Consider the following 18,521-nt stretch of genomic DNA (forward strand, 5'->3'; position numbering starts at 1 on the left):
CACAATCTAATGAACTAAAGTACATTGAGAGTTCGGAATTTGTTCTTCTTTGTACTCAAACCTCACTAAAATTACATTTAACATTGAAATACATAGACAAATAATTATATTATAATTTTAAAGGAAGAAGTAATAAATATAAAGAAGAAACAGAATAGCTTTGGTTAAGGGCCAGGGAAGTTGTTAAACTGTTTCCAATATCATAAATTGTTTCCATAATAGATTCAAACAAATATAATATTACCTTTCTTCTAATTTAAAAGTGATTCAAGCTTTGTACGTTGAAATGAAAATATTGGCTTTTGAACAAGTGATGGAGAAAGGTTTGAGATTACAAATGTCATTTTTCTAACAAAGGTTGTTTTTTGTTTCTATGTTACAAATGTCTGCTCTGTATTTCGCTTTAATGGTGTGGAAGGAAATCTTTAGTTCTAGACTTGGCTTGGATGTGAATAAAAATATAATTTATAAGAAGTAAGTGGGAAAAGAAATTGATAATAATAAGTTCTGGACTTTGACTTGATGATCAAAGGAATAAAGTCTTATTTTTTATTTGGATAGTGCTCATTGTTCTTCATGACTGCTAAGTTGACAAGTTTTTGTTATATAAGACAAGTTATTCGAAGTACCCTTGGGTGTAAGTGATAAATTACAAAGGACAATGTTATTTTAATTGAAAATATTTAACAAAGAGTTGGACAATTATGGTATGTGTATTTATAGTGAAAGTGTGAAATAAGGCAAGTTAGGGCTTGGTTAGGGCCGGGCCTATATTTTAGAACCTTAGCCCTAGCCCTGCCCTAGAAGGCATTAGGGCCGGGTCGGCCCTGCCCTAAACTCTGTGAGGGCTTTATAGGGCTTAGGGTCGGGTCGGTCAAGGCCGGGTTAGGGTCGTTAGGGCCAAATTCCCACCCCTAGCTTGAAGTAAGGCCTAAACTTTCTTGCTGAATAAAATAGTGCCAGTACTACCTTTTCAATGTGGGAGTAGTTCTTTTCGGCTGGCAACAATGTCTTGCTGGTGAAGTAAACCGGTTTCTCTGCATTCTGTTCCTCTTTAAAGAGAACTGAATTGATAGCGAAGTCAGAAACAGCTAGGTACAGACCCAGCGTTTCACCATCAATCGATTTTGCCATCACAGGTGGTGTTGTCAAATAGTCTTTGAAAGTAGAGAACACTTGGTGGCATTGGTCATTCCATAATAATTGTTCACCTTTCTTGGGGATTTGTAGGAAAGGTCGGCACTTGTCTGATGCTCTCGATATGAATCGGTTTAGGGCGCCACTATTCCTGACAATTTCTGTATTTGTTGCTTTGTTTTTGGGTCGGGCATATCCAAGAATGCTCGAATCTGGTTCGGGTTTGCTTTTATTCCTCGTTGAGATACTTGATACCCTAGAAATTTCCCGGAGGACACGCCGAATAGACATTTCTCTGGGTTAAGCTTCATCTGAGTTCGCTCGAGTCTAGAGAACGCTTGTTCGAGATGATCTAAGTGATCCCCAGATTTCTTCCTTTTTACAACCATGTCGTCTATGTAGACCTCCATGGTGTCTCCTAACATGTCCTAGAACATTTCGGTGACCAATCATTGGTAGGTTGCTCCAGCGTTCTTTAGGCCGAACGGGAGGACGTTGTAACAGTAGATGCCTTATTCTGTTACGAACGATGTTTTCTCTTGGTCTTCTTCGGCCAGTGGGATCTGGTTGTAGCCACTATAGGCCTCCATGAATGACATGAGTTCGTGGCCTGCGGTTTGGTCCACGAGTTGGTCGATTCTTGGTAAGGGGAAGCTATCTTTAGGGGTTTCTTGGTTGACATTGGTGATGTCGACACATAGGCGAACTGTGCCGTTCTTTTTTGGGACTGCTACTATGTTAGCAATCCATTCAGGGTATTCTACCTCTCTAATGAAGCCTACTTTTTTGAGATTGTCGATCTCTTCATTTATTTTTTTTTTTTAACTTAAGAGATAGTTTCTTAGGTTGTTAGCGAACTGGCTTAGCATTAGGGTTAACATTTAACTTATGACATGCAATATTAGGATCAATTCCAGGCACATCGATATACGACCAAGTAAAAACATCTTTATTTAATGATAAAAAGCTTACAAGTTGTGCCTTGAAAGTAGAATCAAGGTTAGCTCCTACATAAACGAACTTGGAGTCGTCCTCAGTTCCTAGGTTGACTTTTTCCTTCATCTCGGTCTAAGTAGCCGTTTCAGTGGGCTGAGTAACCTCTGGGGTCTTGGTCTGTTATGGTGTCTCTTTCACTTGAATGGGTGGGGCGACCTCTAGGGTCTGGACTTCTCGAGGAACGTTTTTGACCGAGCCCCAGTGTTCTCTTTAGTGAGCTCGCTGCAGGGGGTATTGGTCAAAGTCTTAACCTCAAAGATGAAGTCTTCTGCCAGCTTGGTTTTGGCGATCTCGCCTTTGTTTTTGAGTGAAGCCCCAACAGGCTTGCTAATTGAGTGGATCTTATTACAGTTGTGAGCATCGAGCTGGTTGTTGCGGAGCTCCATCATGCCTCTAGGGCCGGGGAAACACAACATTTGATGAAGTGTTGATGGGACTGCTTACATCTTGTGGATCCAACGACGACCTAGTATAGCAGTATAGGATGAGTTGACATCCTGAACGCTGAAGCGTGTGTTGATGCTGACTTTGTCTTCATGTAATCCCACCGAGACAGAAGAATGATGTCACCTATTGGATCAGCTCGTGATCCGTTGAAGCCATAGAGGGGGGCTATTGGATCAACCATAACTGATTTGGGCAAGTTCATCTCCTTCAGAGTTCGATAGAATAGGATATCGCATGAACTGCCTGGATCGATCAGGACGCGTTTAACAATCTAGTTGCTGATTTTGACGTGGACTACCAAGGCATCATTATGTGGGATGCACACCTTATTGAGGTCGGCTTCAGTGGGGGTGATGTCTCCTGAGCTGCAACCACTTGTGCGTGGGATGGGGGCCGCTTGTGAGGAGAATCTATGATGCACGGATACGGGTACGATTACCGATACAGTGACACGGATACGGCTATGTAAATTTATTAATATTTAAAAATAATGATAATAGCAATTTAATATAAATCATTAAATCAGATAAGAAAAGCATTGAAACATGCATTATTGGTAGCTAGATATTCCAAATAATGTAACTAACATGTATGCGTACCTGTACTTGGCTTTTTGAAGTATTCACGTTGTAATGTTGTATTGGCCATTTGTCCATTTGACCTTCTTTCGACTCTAGCAAACTATTCTAAATATACTTAAGAAGACAAAAAGAGCTAACAAGAAACTTCAAACAGTTCAAAATTTAGTTCATCATATATATTGGAATATGTAAAATAGTAATCCTTGGACAAAAAAATGAAGTACAATATATAGTTTGTTATCAACTATTATGCATATTACTTCATGAACAAAAACCAAAAAACTCACATGATCGAGACTATGAAAACACCAAAAATAGGAAGTTCTTACTCATTCTTCATCAGAATCATCAAGGTCCTCTACTTCCTTTCCTTTCCCACTAGAAGAAGCATCCGTTGAAGTTGGATTCGGTGCTTCATTTCCCATTCCATCACCACCATCAAAGCTTAATAAAATCTCATCTTCATCATCGAGTGTAAGACAATCTTTTCCAGGCTCTAAACTAAATTCATCCTCCATTGCCACATCCCAATGCTTAGATGGTCCAACTCTATTATGTTAAGATTTCCAAATCAATACACAAATAACTTAAATAAAATTATTGTAAACAAACTAAGAAACAAACTTACGTGTATTCACTTTTTCTCCTTAATAGTAAACAAATATTAGTATGCACATACACTAAATCTTCCGCCCTTCCGCAATTAAGCTTGTTGCGTTTGATATTGTGAATTTGCGAATACGTTCTCCAATTTCTTTCACAACAAGAAGAAGAAGCCGGTTGACAAAGAAGCCGGTTAGCGAGTCCTTGCAAAGTCGGGGCATTGAAAGTTTGGAACCATGCACTCCCCACCATTCTCGCGGCTCGTATGAATCTCTATCAGCCATAACATTTAGTTCGGAAAAATAACCAGATGAAGTGCAAAACTTGCCGAATTTAGAACTTGTATTCCTTAAAACATCAGCCGGAAATAAGCGTGTGAAGCCGACTGTTCGGTTTTTTGCAACCTCCGCATCTTGGTTGGGAGCAACCCGTTTAACTCCATTATCTCCTCCTTCTAACCAAGCCGGAGTGTAATATTTTGGATTAAGTGAATGAGCCACACAATGAAGAGGTGTGAGGCTTTTGTTCCATCTGTCAACTAATATTTCATGCAGCAACTTAAAAAAATTAGATTGCATTGTCAGTACATCCTTCTTCTCATGTTTGAACACTCGAACTTTTACTTCTTCAATCGTAGTATCCCACATATCATACACCAAGTGCAATATTGGTTTGTCGGTGTCGGCCACTTTTAACATATTTACGATAGGCTCTGTGAAATCGATAATATAATCAATTAGTTCCCACCAACCATCATCTAATACATGTTCCCAAATCTATTTTGCCTTTTCTTCATCGGCCTTCTTCATATACTTCCAATCTTTGTCAAGAACCATATTTTGTAAAGCCTCTCTTACCTTTATCATGCGCTTGAACATCACAATTGTAGATGTGAATCGTGTTTCTGCGACCTTTAACAACTTCAGACGCGAATAGTTATTGAAGATGGAATTCGCCATGTGGTGATTGACAATGAAAGTACGAATGTCCTTGACGGATTGCTCAATCTCAGGTATCCACTTCAACTTGTTGTACCTTCTTGCATGTTTTCCTGTGCTTTTGGGTTGACAAATACTCTTCAATGCTAAGTTCAAGCTATGCACTATGCATGGTGTCCAAAAGATGTCGGAATATTTGCTTTCAACAACCTTTCCAGCTGCTTTACAAACTGCAGCACTATCAGTAATGATTTGGACGACCTTCCGAGCTCCAACTGATTCAATGACTTCAATAAATAGCTTAGACATATAATCTGTATCTTTACAAAACCCAAAAGCATCAACCGCCTTTAAAAACATTGCTCCAGAAGAAGAAACAGCCATGAAATTAATTAAAGGCCTCCGCTGAATATCTGTCCACCAATCAGATATTATGGATACTCCAGCACTACTCCATGATTTCTTGAAGGTTTCCAACTGATTTTCGATGTTTGTTCTCTCTTCTAATAACAACGCATTTCGCAAACGATTATATGTTGGAGGTGCATATCCTTTTGGATGAGCTTCAGCAACTGATTTGACATAATCAATGAAATATGGATCTCTAGCAAATTTGAAGGGAAGTGCACCTGAATAAAACATGCGGGAACATTTTTTGTGTAATGTTTCCCTCACATCTCCCTGAAACAGGTCTTTCCTCAAACTTCCTTTTCAATGACTCACTTACAGAGGGTAATGGAATGTTTAGGGGGCCCTGCTTTGCTTTTTCCTTAGCAAGTTTGACTTCATCTTCTTCATTTTGTAACTCTTTCCTAAGAATATCATCTACTTTGCTACACCTTTAGCCCCAATCCCTGAAACATGTAGCAAATGTGCTTTAACTCTTAAGTAGGAACCATTACCATCATATTGGCAAAAATTGCATGTCCACTTCTTGTTTCCTCCTGCTTTAGGTCCTGCCACTTCTTTAACAGTCACGTATCGCCATAAGGGAGCGTTCTTATCTTTATTAACTTCTTTGTTTTTTGGTGTAGTTGTTGTTTTGGTATTGTGTGAAGAATCCATTTCAAGTTCTTCAAGGTTAAGCAACAGCTTAAACTAGTAAGGGAGGGACGTTTGAACTTTGAGGAGTGTTTGGAATTTGGATTGTTTTATTGGTCTTGTTTCATGGACCCTTGGATCGTTGTGCAATGTGCATCCTATGGTATTTCTGAATTTGCGAGAGAGTGGTTACGTATAGGGGCTATAGGCTATAGCCATACTGGAGTGTTGGATTGTTGGTACTTGTACGTGTCTTAGCTAGTGTTTGAGTGTCACATGGTGTTGTGGTGTGCTATCCAAATTCTATTGGCTTGCACACTCTCAAGTCTTACTTATTTCTCCAAGAGTCCAAGAGTCAACAGTGTCACACTCATTACTCCAAGAGTCCAAGAGTCCAAGTCTCCCAGAAATCCTTGCGTGCCTGTGCATCAATATGTTAAATTGGACTTCAATCTCTAACACCAAGGGCCACTATCTTATCTTGTGAGAAACAATATAAGGTGTTTGATCATCAAATTTAGCTTGCTACCTTAAGAAAATGAGCTTAAATGTAATTAAATTTTTATTAAATGAGATGATTTTGTTATTATTTTTATTTTTTGTAATTGATCTATTAATTGACCAATTTTATGATGAAACTTGTCGATAGAAGAATGTTGAGTCATTTTTTTTTTAAATATTTAGAGGGTTAAGGCAGACCCACACCAGTTACATCAAAAGACCCTAGCCCGAAGGCTTACATTGCCCGAATGCTCATCAACCCCGAAGGGAATCTAGCCCGAAGGCTCTTGTCGATGTGCCATTTTGAGTAGACCCAACCGCCTCCACTTTGTCCATGAAGAGTTGCTTTCGCTCCTTGGTTCTCCTATCATAGCAGCACCCTTGTCATTAGCCCGAAAACTCACCTGGCCCAAAGGCCCATGACATAATTACACAAGAAAGAAATCCCAACCAACCCTTGAGTCGTTTTTAAATGATGGTGGAACATGTTCACAATAAGACTAATATATACACATTGCTAGTAGATCGACTAAACCCTAAACCCTAAACCTTAAACGATTTTGAATGTTTCAAATCTTATATACTTTTTTTCATATCGCATATACATTTTCTAGTTATTTTAAACAAATTATGTGACTTATTCTCGAAACTACATTCTTGATTTAGTATCAATTTATGTTCATTGTAGTTTTCTACTTTTGGCATATCAATGTTCAAGTTTAGTGTTAGTACCAATTATTATATTTTAAAACTTAGTATGCATACAAGATTTGAGAACACATAAGTACATAATGTTTATAGTTACCCTAACAACTTTCTCCAACATTCTTAATTTCTTATAAAAAAGGTGATCCAAGTTCCAACAAAAATCTAATGTGCCTAACAGGTTAACAATGACTCACAAATATTAGGTCTAGGGTCTAAGGTTTGGGGTTTATATCTGCAAATTATTTATATTTTTTTTTTTTGTCGATCATTTAAGCATGGAAAAAATAGTGACAAGAATTTAAATACATAATACATTTAGAAATGCCATAATTTTTATTTTCAATAGAGGGAGGGAACCCTATTATAATAGAAGACCACATAATTTTTTAGTATAGTTTGGAAATACATTGAGTATTTGAGTACAAAATTTAATAATAATATATAGATTTAGATTTAGTAAGGATAAATCTCTCAATCTAAATGAACCTAGTAATTATATGGGGAATGTTAGTTGCCCTTTTATTATTAGAAATTTATAATTCATTTAATTATAATGGATTAATGGATAATTACATTGATTCAAATGTCAAAAGTAATGAAAATTATTAATGTGACGTGCTTTATATGTTTTTTAATAGTTCGATTTTATTGGTTGAGTAAAAATTCATATTATAGAATTGAATCCATTTTAATTTCATGAACAAAATGGGTACTAAAACAACCCAATGCATTATTATTAATTTTTTGTGGGAAGAAAACACAAGACCAAATTTGCTATTATCATATTCAGTTTATTTTTCCTTTATAAAATAAAAAAAAAGGCTTTGAGCCTTTGACCCAATTAGCCTTTGGCCCTTTGTGGGGAAGAAATATTTCCAGAGGCAACAATTTCGTAATTATGCTATGAATTTTGGGCAATTTGGTGATAGCACATGTTAAAACTTTTTGAATTTTGGTAAAGTCTCTTTGGTAAAACCGTAATTTTAAGCAAACCACTACCCATGATGATTGCTTATAGAGGACACATTCACAAAATAGAAGTCTTTACTCCTTTAGTAGTCAATTGTTTAAATTGAGGTTGGACTACAGGATAACATCCCAAATGTATCTCAAATTCTCAATTCTAAAAACAGGCGTATCTCAAATTCTCAAATTCTCAATTCTCAAAAACAGACGCATCCCCTCCCTCCCTCTCTCTCTCTTCTCTCTCTACTATCTTCACATTTGGTTATCCGAAAAAATCATAAACACAATTACAATACAATTACTGAAAAATTACAAATGATTGTCAAAGCAAATGTGAATGGGTATGAAATTAAATTGAAAGGGCATGCAATTTTTGAAGATTTATCAGAGGTTTTCCATGGAAGCTGTAGATCTCAAAGTAAAGGAGTTATGATTAGTAAATAACAACAAATTAGGTACCAATTCCTCACTTCTCTTTCATTTTCTGCATCTTTCTTCTTTTGAATCTCTCATTCTTTGTTTGGATTTTATTTCCCTTATTTTATTTCCGAAAAATTTCTTTATATACACAAGTTTACTATTCTGCCGTACCCGACCCGTATCGTACCCGTGTCACACAGGTACAAGGCTATAATTGCCGTATCCGTGCATCATAGAGGAGAATTGGTAGACTTCATGGAGGGCTCTTACTCATCTCCTTTTCTCTCTGGAGGACGTAACCGAGTCGTCTTGGAAGGTGATCATGTTGATGGTTCTGTTGGTGTCTCTGTTAGAGGAGTGCTGGAGACGCTCGTAACGCGATCGCTCATTTGAAATGTCATCTATCATGAGAACGAGCTCTGTTGCCTGAGCGTATTGGAGTTCGGCTTCGCTCTCTGCGAGCCATGAGTTTGTAGCGCAGATCGCCATCGAGTATATCAGTATAGTGTTTGATATGTCCTGCCTCGATGAGGTCTTGAAAGTAGTACTTGAGCCCCCGACATTCGTTGGTCTCATGGCACTTTGCTTTATGGAAAGTGCAGTACGGCTTTCCCTGGTGTGTCCTCTGGCCGTTTTACCTCAGGTCGGTAATAGGCCGTGTTTTTTATTATCTCCAATATGTAACTTGAAGATCTTGTAAGCACAGCGAACTCTCTTTTGGTTTGGTTTTGGTTGCTGCTCTGCTGACCCTGTTGCTTGGGTCCTTTGTTGGAAGACGGGGCGTTATCTGAGATCACAGCGACCTCGCCTGCTGCCTTCAGCCTTTCTTTTCGATGCCTTTCGCAAGCTTGATGTACTTCTCCACGCGTGCGTACAGTTCGGCTAGTGTTTCAGAGTGCTCTTTCATGAGCGACCTGGATAGATCAATATTTTTCCTGATCGCATTGGAGAAGGCCACTGTGGCGAACGACTCTTTGAGGCCACTCTCCATGGACAGTAGCTCTGTCTTGAAACGTCCCAGGAAAGTGCGAATTGGTTCGTCACTCTTTTGAGACAATTGGAAGAGTGAATTGATGTCAGCCGTCTTACGTCTATTGTGGACATAATGGCTGGCAAACCGGTCAGTGAGCTTTTCGAAGCTGTCGATTGAGTTTGGTCCTAGCGAGTAGAACCAGTCGAGAGCTCCATCCTTTAAACTTGCTGGGAACAAGCGGCATTGCAGGTGATCGAATTCTTGCGCACTGTAGAGTGCAAGGCTCTGAATATAGCGAGCTACGTGCTGACCCGGGCACGTGCTGTCGTCGTACATTGCGAATCAAGGCTGAATGAAATCCTAGGGGAGAGGGTTTATTGAGTACCTCGAGTGTGAAAGGTGATGCCCGGTACGTCTTCAACATCTTATGCACGACCTGAGTGGCGTCCTTTTTCCCAGTACTTTGTTCGATCCGCTGGGAGAGGCTATTGATCTGCTGGTTGACCTCATTGATCCTGTCCTCAGCGGTAATCCCGTTTGGGCTCTGGAACTCGACCTAGGTTTTGAGAGCGGCGCTTTCCTCTCGGAGCTGGATGATGCTACCGTTCATGGCTTCTATCTGGGTAGCCATAATCTTCAGTTGATCTTCGAGGCTTTCCATGCTTCGTGGGCGTGAAAATTTGCAATTCTAAGACGATAGCTAGAAGTAATGTAAATTTTGAGTAGATGAATTTTCAAGAAATTCGATCCACAAACGGCGCCAATTAAAGGTTATATTTCATCTAACCTTACAGGTGTAGGTAATTTGGAGGAGATAGAATGGTTAATTAGGTTGGACCGAGTTCGTATGGACGAACTGCATACGTATCAAGTTCTCTCTCTGGGAGGGGGGACTTGAATCAGGTTTGACGTAATTCCTCATCCTCTTTATATAGGCAAGGGGTTTGCGCCTCCGGCTCTCGCACATCCGATCAAATCCAGGTCCTCAGGTCACTCACACACCATGATGACGAGTTAAGAACATTTATGGTGGAGCATGCCTGAAGCTACGGTCTTGATGATGGTATTTAAGACTTACATTACTGACCGTTAGTACAAGCGAGAATCTGGGAGATCGCTGTTGGAGAGAGGTCGTTCGTGTGTAGCGAGTCACTATGAAGCGATCTCGTGTGACGAAGACTTCAGGTCGGTTGACTACTGATTAGTCAGATCGATTGCCATAGTTGAGTCGCTATGAAGCAAGCTACGAGGACGAGGATTGATGGTCGATCTGCATTCATGTTTGTGCTGGACACGCGCTTGATATTCATTGGATATGAATATTACTCCCTCACAATAATATTAGATAATGTCAGTCCTGTATAATAATAATAGTAAAACCACACAGTCAGATCGGTTGTCCTAATATAGTTAACGGCCAGATCTGGTTGGACAGAAATGCTCTAACAAATGGACAGAAATAGGAGAAGACAAGTCTTTTGCCAAGATGTGAACTTCAGTAGTAAGTATAGATCTTAACCTAAGTTTACCCTATTACAGAATGGATCAAAGAGTGTTCCTAATGAGCATTAGCATAGATGAAAATAGAAAATTTCATCTTCATGCTTAGGCAGCTACTCCTCGAAAGGAAAAGGGGTTACATCACTTACAAGTATACCTCCCACAGGGTCCATAAAGTCATTTATGTAATCTGCAAGGAGTGCAGCATCAAGATAAATAATGTTAGTGATGACATCAAAGAAGTGATCCTGAGGAAAAGCTTTGACGATCTCATTTGTGAAAGAGCTGCAGTAAAATACTAGGAGGAGCTTAACCAGAGTTACTGATAGCATGATGGAGATGGCCCATGCCTCTTGCTCCTTAGTCAAGTGAAACTTATCCTCCTACAGCCAACAAACCAATATCAATTAAGTGCAGAATTGGGAGTACAAAATATGTCAATCAACAAATGGAAAATTGAAGCAGCAGCGCCGCGATTCAAGCTGTGAAAAAAATCAACTATACTTCAATGATGCACTTACATCATACCAATGTCCGAACTGACTCCAAGATGATTTGCAGACCAAATGTCGCCATAACCTAGGCAAAAACAAGGATTCCCTGCAAGCATTTTCATTCGAGAAAATGAGTATGATAAACCAACTAAACAATCCATTGCTACGCACAATCTTTTTTACATATGAAGAGAACTATAAGTTAAAAGAAGTAATGTGGCTGCTTGTTTTTCTTTCTTCTCATAAATTAACCACAAGATATAATGAATACTTTTAGAAGTATAGTTGAAATAGTAACTAAACGTAAATATGAACTGGGGGAAAGTGCCGATTATTGGCATTCTTCAGAAATCTAACTTATGATTTTAGTACATGAGGATGTTCATTATCATAATAGTAGCTACAGTTACTGAGTTGCTCGACAGGTGCAAGAATGATAGTCCTTTACTGCAGGAACAATGGAAAGCAGCTTTTATCACTTTTTCTTTTTGTATTTTGTACTTTCATTTTTTGATCGTTTGAAATTTATTCCCTTAACCCTTAAATTCCCTTTAACCCATATGAAGGGGAAAATCATACACAAGACCTCGGGCCCAACCTCCCAAGTCTTGACCAGTAGGCCACTGGACACCTTCACTTACCTCGTTGGCTTATGGAAGAACATAAATGGGAATCTCTACAGCAAAAATATGTCGAGGTTCAGAGGCATATAACTTGAGGTTCTACGAGTTACTAAATTAGCCTATGATAAAACAAAAAGCCACATGTCTACCATCACACGTGACTTAGCAGCTCTCAAAATGACTAAACCATAAGCTAAATAAAAGTAAAAAACCAAAGAACAAGAGTAAAACAACGGAATTCGTTTGAGGAAACTCCGCCTCTGATATGGTTCAATTGAGGGAGCCAATTCCTACAAGTTCAACACAACGTGCAGATCACAATAATATTCTGCCTGCCTTTGCTGATTCACTCACAAGCTTCAATACAATTTCATCTAAACTACACCAACATATACCACTACACCACTGCATGGGTAATACTTCATAGGGAGAGTAATGGTGCAGTCATTGGTGCTTATATTGGAAGACTAGGCATTGCTGGAAGCTTTGCCATATTGGAGGGAATAAGGAAATTGAAATGGGATGGAGGAATATATGGTTCGAATCTGATTGTAAACCTGCACTTAAAACAATTCAAGAAGACAAGGTGCATCAGAGGCTCAAAGCAGCCTGGGATCAAATGAAAACCTAATCAGATCAGATAAATATCACCAGTGTGTGGAGCGAGGCCCAAGACAAACAGTTTGTCTGCCCAAGGGAACGAGGCAATGGTGGAATTCTAGGCCATCCTTTCTACATAGAATGGAAAGCAAGGACACGACATACTAAAGATTTGTGAACAGAAATGGTGTAAAGTTAGTGCTACATATCAAGCACTCCATTCTTATCTCTTATTCTTTGGAAGCTACTTTGTAACACATTTTTGCTATATGATACAAAACCTTTTAGAAGAAAAAAAAAATTAGGGCAATACGTGAACATTATTATAAAAATTATTACACGGGAAATTATCACAGCAAAAATAACTTTTGCTGTTCAGAGATGCTTTGCAAATTGTAGCGTGCTTGTCCCCTACCACTTCTGTATGATTTCTTTCCAATATTCAATAAAATATTTTTTTTGGATTAAAAATTTTTAAAACAAAAAAACTGTTTTCTAAACAATTTTCTTTAGCAATATGCCAATACCCTTAAAGAGGCAATGGGTAATACTTCTACAATGTGTCCCACTTTAAGAGTAAGCCAATGGGTGTGCAATGTCTTAGAGAATATTTCCAACTTATCCGATTGAAAAATGCCTGAACAACAAACCCATCCATACACATGCCCTATGATGAGGTACTAGTACAACTGTAGTGTGCAAAAGTTCTTTAAGAATAAGATTCCAAGTTAATTTTCGACACCATTTGCAACACATGTCAAGAAACATAAGAACTTAAATTACTCTCAACCATGATGCATATGACTCTACTAATAAAAAGTTTACAGAAGGTAACTGACCAGCGGTTGCATACGTTTCCTCCCGATAGGATACTGACAGAGGTTCTGCATCTGCATAATGAATGCTGTGAACCACAAAATGAAACCCGGCAATAGATCTAGAAGTGAGTCTAACGTAGATGCTATGATGGCCAATGAACCACTCCTGATTGATGAATAAACTTTAGCAACAAAAAGAATCATGTTTGCAATATTTGATATTCTGATGACCATCGTCTCACTCCTAGCCAACTTATCTCGCTCTTCCTAGAAACTGACAAAAGCACATTTAACCATTTAACGTGATAAAAATTAATTACTGCTGTAGTACCCCTCTCTAAGAGAAAACCAATAAAAGCTAGAGATCATATAAACCTTTGACATCCCAGGAAGAAAACCACGCTCTGCTAAGGCATCCATTCATTGAACTCTTCCATTATTTCTACCTGCTACTGGTAATACCAGATTACTAGGCAACCACATCTTCGGAAGCTAGACCCACAAACAAAGAAATCAAAAAAAGGTTCACACACTTTCTAAATTAGGGTCCACCCCCCAAATACACACAAAAAAAACACAGTCAACCTAAATTTTTTTTTTTTTTTGTGTGTACTTGGGGGAGACCCTAATTTCCCCATCTAGTGGGGGGGAAATCCTAATTGGCTCATCTAGTAGGGGGTAATACTAATTAACCCTAATCCAAAAGCATTTCTAGTACACTTAGACACTAAATTAGACAATTAAAATGTGTCCAATGTATACATAGGTTCCCAGGGTGTTTATACTTTTATCATTTCGCTCGTTTTCTGGAAATATCATTTCACACTTGCAGATTATGAAGATTCTTAGTAAAACAGAGGCATTCAATTATCTCTCTGGAGTAAAGAGAATGAACAAAGAGCAACATTAAATGTATATAAAAATAGTGTTTTTTTTTATAGGCGTATGTAAAAGTAGTCCTGCCTAAGCAAAAGTAAATCCACCGCTACAACCATATTTAGATTATGTTTGATATGCAAAAGAATTAAAATTGTAACTTCCCAAGATCTGTAGTTGTCTTGGGTGGTTGTGCTACCAATGTCTTTAACAGAACTGAAATAAAAACTGAATCAGAACTTTTCTTCCCCTTGTAAAGGCGATCGAGTTTGGCATCCATTGTGATCTCATTCTTAACTTCTCAAAGCCTATTTTTTGCACGAACCAATCAAGATTCGCATAACAAATCTATTCTCTACACAACACAGAGCCAATAACACATTATAACTACTAATATATTTACAGAACTCATTAAATCAATCATGTAACAACTCCAAGATTTTAAACAAGTCACACCAACTACTTAGTAAAAAAAATGTCAAAACACAATCTTTTTTGTAAGTTTTAGTGCAAATGGTATTAGCTTAAAAAGTCAAACTTGACTAAAAACAGCTAAACCGAATCTATACTAAAAACAAAAACCATACAAAAACATACTGTGAAGTTGCACTCACCTAAGACACCAAGACAGTAATGATGTGGAGGTGGCTTTTCAGCATACTCAGAACATCATTGAATGCCATCAAAGTTTAACCTCCAAGACCTTTCCTCATTTCCTGACTCCAACAAGTACTGTTCTTCTCCTCCTTCTACTGAACTGCCCGTACTTGTCTTTACTAGCTCCACCATTTTTTTTCTCTCTTCAAAAAAACAAGAAGAAGGAAAAGTGTTTCTGTTTGGAAAAAGTATGAATGGTATGAAAGAGAGAATGGTATGAAAACAAGGTGAAAAATATATACTTTTTCTTCCACATTTCCACAAATTGCCCCCTCTTTCTTTTGCTGCCTTTCTTTTTCAGTTTCCCAAACTCATTTCTAATGTGGCCCATTAAAATTTGCAATAGGATCAGGAAGTCCAGCAGACGATTGGTCGGAGCCATAGATGTGGCCCATTTTGTTACGTGTTATGGGTGAAATAACTGGAACTCGGCCAACAACAGCCAAACCATAGCCCTTCAGACCAGTGAATTTGGCTGGTTTGTTTGTCATCAAGGGCATTGTGCGGACCCTTATGTCCCTTAGAATCTGGTAGCAGCAAAAGAATGATTAAAGTTAATAGTCATCTACTGGTGATGAAATTTACTGAAACAACGGAGTACCAGTAGCATACTGGGTTCACATTTCAACTGTCAAGTGCACTACCACACATAAATTAGTGAAACAAGAATGATTGAAAATTGATGTCGCACCTGAGCTCCAATGCCATAGTCGCGAGCATCAGCTGAAAACCCGAGTTCCAAATTAGCTTCAACTGTATCGTGTCCTTGGTCCTGCAAATTATAGGCCATGAGTTTATGACCCAAGCCGATTCCTCTTCCCACATGGCCATGAAGATACAGCACTACACCTCGACCGGCCTGCTCAACTACTTGCACTGCCAATGCTAACTGGTTACCACAATCACATCTAGCTGATCCAAATATATCTCCAGTTAAGCACTCTGAGTGCACCCTTACAAGAATATCTTGCCCATATCCGATGCTACCCTGATATTGGGTTGGTATTGTAGTTTAACATATCAAAGCTGAAAACCAAATGAAGGAAGTATACCGACTATGTGTTCCATCTCAAGATTTTTTATGCCTACTTTTGGAACAGAATTGGAGATACTATGTAACTCTTAATAACTTATACGCCGTCTTGCATGGTCACCTTCACAATGGCTATAAGTTTTGTTCCGTCTAATCTTGAACGATAGCAGTAGACCTGAAATAGACCCCATTTTGTGGGCAATCAGGATACAGCAATTCTTTCGACCAGCTTCTCCCTTTTTCTTCTATACCTGCAAATATTGAAATAAGCTAGTGGTAATGAGAATTACTTAATTCTGAGATTTTCAATAAGAGTAAATAAGCATAGTGATGCTCAAGGAGTAAAAACAAACTAGTAAGGGTATAGACCTGAAACAAATATGCTCATATTCGGCTAAAGCTTTTTTGTACTCTGATATAGTGAACAAGCTACAATAAAAAAAACTTTGACCCTGGGTGTATAGTTCAGCCAAAAAGGCAAATAGCATCACCTTTTCTATAACATAAAGAAAATACTAATTTAACCAGGATCAAAGAAAGACATTTCTTCCAAATGTACGTAACACATATGATTCATAGTGCAAACGTACCTGATGAGATCAGTGATGGAGACAATTAGCAAACCGTATTCCAAGGCCATTTTTCTTAGAAATGGCAAGCGGGCAATTGAACCATCTTCGGCATCAATGATAGCTGAAAGAGCAGATATCGGTGGTAATCCTGCTAGACTAACTAAATCAACTGAGGCCTCCGTATGACCAACTCTACTTAGAACTCCACCATTTCTGTACATTAGAGGAAGTACATGGCCTGGCCGGTCTTCTGAAAACTTCTGGTTTAGAATGAGATGACAACACTGCGTACAGTCTTCTCCCTGTTGGAGGTCAACACTCCTGTGGATACACAACTTTTGCATCCTCACAAGGGGAATCAGATAGGAATATGTTGGGATTGTAATTACTAAGAATTTGGAACTTCACATATTCTGTAGTGGGGTAAGACTCATAGAGGGCTATAAGTAGTGAGGCCTGCCCGCTAACGCAGATGAGTCATAGTGGGACTCGCCTTGAGAAGCAGGGAGGATCCCGAAAAAAATGAGTTGTCATCAGCACCAACAGGGGAGTATCTTCGGTCGATATCCTCTGCCTCTGATGCCCATTAAGCTGGTTATTCGGCTGGATCCACATTAAAGTAGAATCTTTCAATTTTACAAATTTGAATGCAGAGCAGAGTTACATACAACTGTAACGATGTAAACTGAGATGGGTCGCCTACTTTAGAAGATGGTGACATCAGGGGAAGATCAAGCCTTTCTAGGTCCTCTTCTTTCATGCCTACATATACAATTCCGGACCCATGCTTCACCATAAACAACATGGCTTGAGGATTAATAAGAGATGCTGCCATGACAAGATTTCCTTCAACATCCTCCTTTTCATCATCCACAGCAATCATAAACTAGAGTAATAAATTTGTAACTTGGATATGATGGAATCGATCAAAATGGTAGTTCTAACTAATTTGAATGAGAATTAGAGTAATAAGACGTCTCCACAAACGTGGGAAAATATTATTGACAAAGTGTACTAGTGGTGCACATGGGGATAATCAGACCTTTCCCTTGCGTAAAGAAGAAAGTTTCTTGATAATTACTGAAACTCCTTCAATTCACTTGCCATGAGCTGATGTTTATCTTTGGTGCCAAGGGACGCTGGAGCAGAAAACAGATAATTGGATGAATATGGGATTGAAGCTCACAGAACTATACAAAGACTTCTGAAATGTGTTTTGTCTATAGAGTGGTCTTGCTTTATGATTTGGATAATGTGATACACAAGAAAAAGGACCACCCAAAGTTCTAGCTATCAAAGAACACCCAAGTTCTATAGCTAGTTTTATTGTATTCTTGCACTACTCATGTTATCCAAACTGAAATTGACGTACAGAATGCTCAGACCACATATAAATTACGTAAGAAGCCATTACAATGAGAAATAAAGAAAAAGAAGAGAAAACAGAATAAAACACAAGCACCTCTTGGGATGAATATCCATATAACAATACTGACCAAAATTTTCACACACGCCAAATCAACATGAACTTTTCCAACATCCAGAAAGACTGAATATGTTGCCGAAAATATACACTTCATAAGACCAAACAACTCATAACCCTTTATCCTATTTGCATGGAATATAAGAGGGAATTCCCCTTCCCCTAATTCACAAAATAGTTGCGCGTATTTTCTTCTCAAGTCCTGGCTTCCAATGTTCTAACGCAACCATAATTCATCCTCCATGGACTGTGACTGTGTCCTGATCTACATGGCAATTGCGCGTTGGATATGAGGGAAATCATTAGACCATGCATGTATATATAGTACATATCATAATGCTCTGGCTCCCAAGCTTAATAGCAGATGCAAAATGACTTGTGGCTTACATTTAGGGGGTTACAGAGATTTAAACTAAAACAATGAGCACATTTTCTGGACCTTAATCGTGAATCACACAAAATTTGCAAAAGTGATTTTCTAGACAAGACACGCCCTAGTGTCCGTATGTACAAGGACAACTGTCCAGTTACTAATCTATTGGAATAACCGTATA

The 18,521-nt window shown here is 38.6% G+C and overlaps 1 protein-coding gene and 1 long non-coding RNA gene across 7 annotated transcripts; both read right to left on the bottom strand.

Annotated features, from left to right (window-relative positions):
• Positions 1 to 4,540: 4,540 nt before the first annotated feature.
• LOC147488526 (uncharacterized) lies at positions 4,541 to 5,344 on the bottom strand. The gene has a single exon (XM_086574406.1). It carries the CDS (start codon positions 5,342 to 5,344, stop codon positions 4,541 to 4,543), a length of 804 nt encoding a protein of 267 aa, XP_086430532.1.
• Positions 5,345 to 10,771: 5,427 nt separating this feature from the next.
• On the bottom strand, positions 10,772 to 18,521 carry LOC147488527 (uncharacterized). 6 transcript variants are annotated; one of them, XR_015201096.1, is made up of 8 exons: positions 16,503 to 18,521; positions 15,571 to 16,163; positions 15,122 to 15,406; positions 14,837 to 15,022; positions 13,722 to 14,577; positions 13,368 to 13,620; positions 11,333 to 11,411; positions 10,772 to 11,194 (listed from the first exon to the last, which is right to left on the bottom strand). It is a non-coding gene; the product is annotated as an uncharacterized LOC147488527 (long non-coding RNA). The 6 variants fall into 6 exon arrangements; XR_015201099.1 differs by having other exon boundaries at positions 10,772 to 11,001; positions 11,126 to 11,194; positions 13,368 to 14,577; XR_015201095.1 differs by having other exon boundaries at positions 13,368 to 14,530.

The sequence above is a fragment of the Coptis chinensis genome, chromosome 7 (genome assembly GCF_015680905.1).
Source record: "Coptis chinensis isolate HL-2020 chromosome 7, ASM1568090v1, whole genome shotgun sequence".
NCBI lineage: Eukaryota > Viridiplantae > Streptophyta > Magnoliopsida > Ranunculales > Ranunculaceae > Coptis > Coptis chinensis.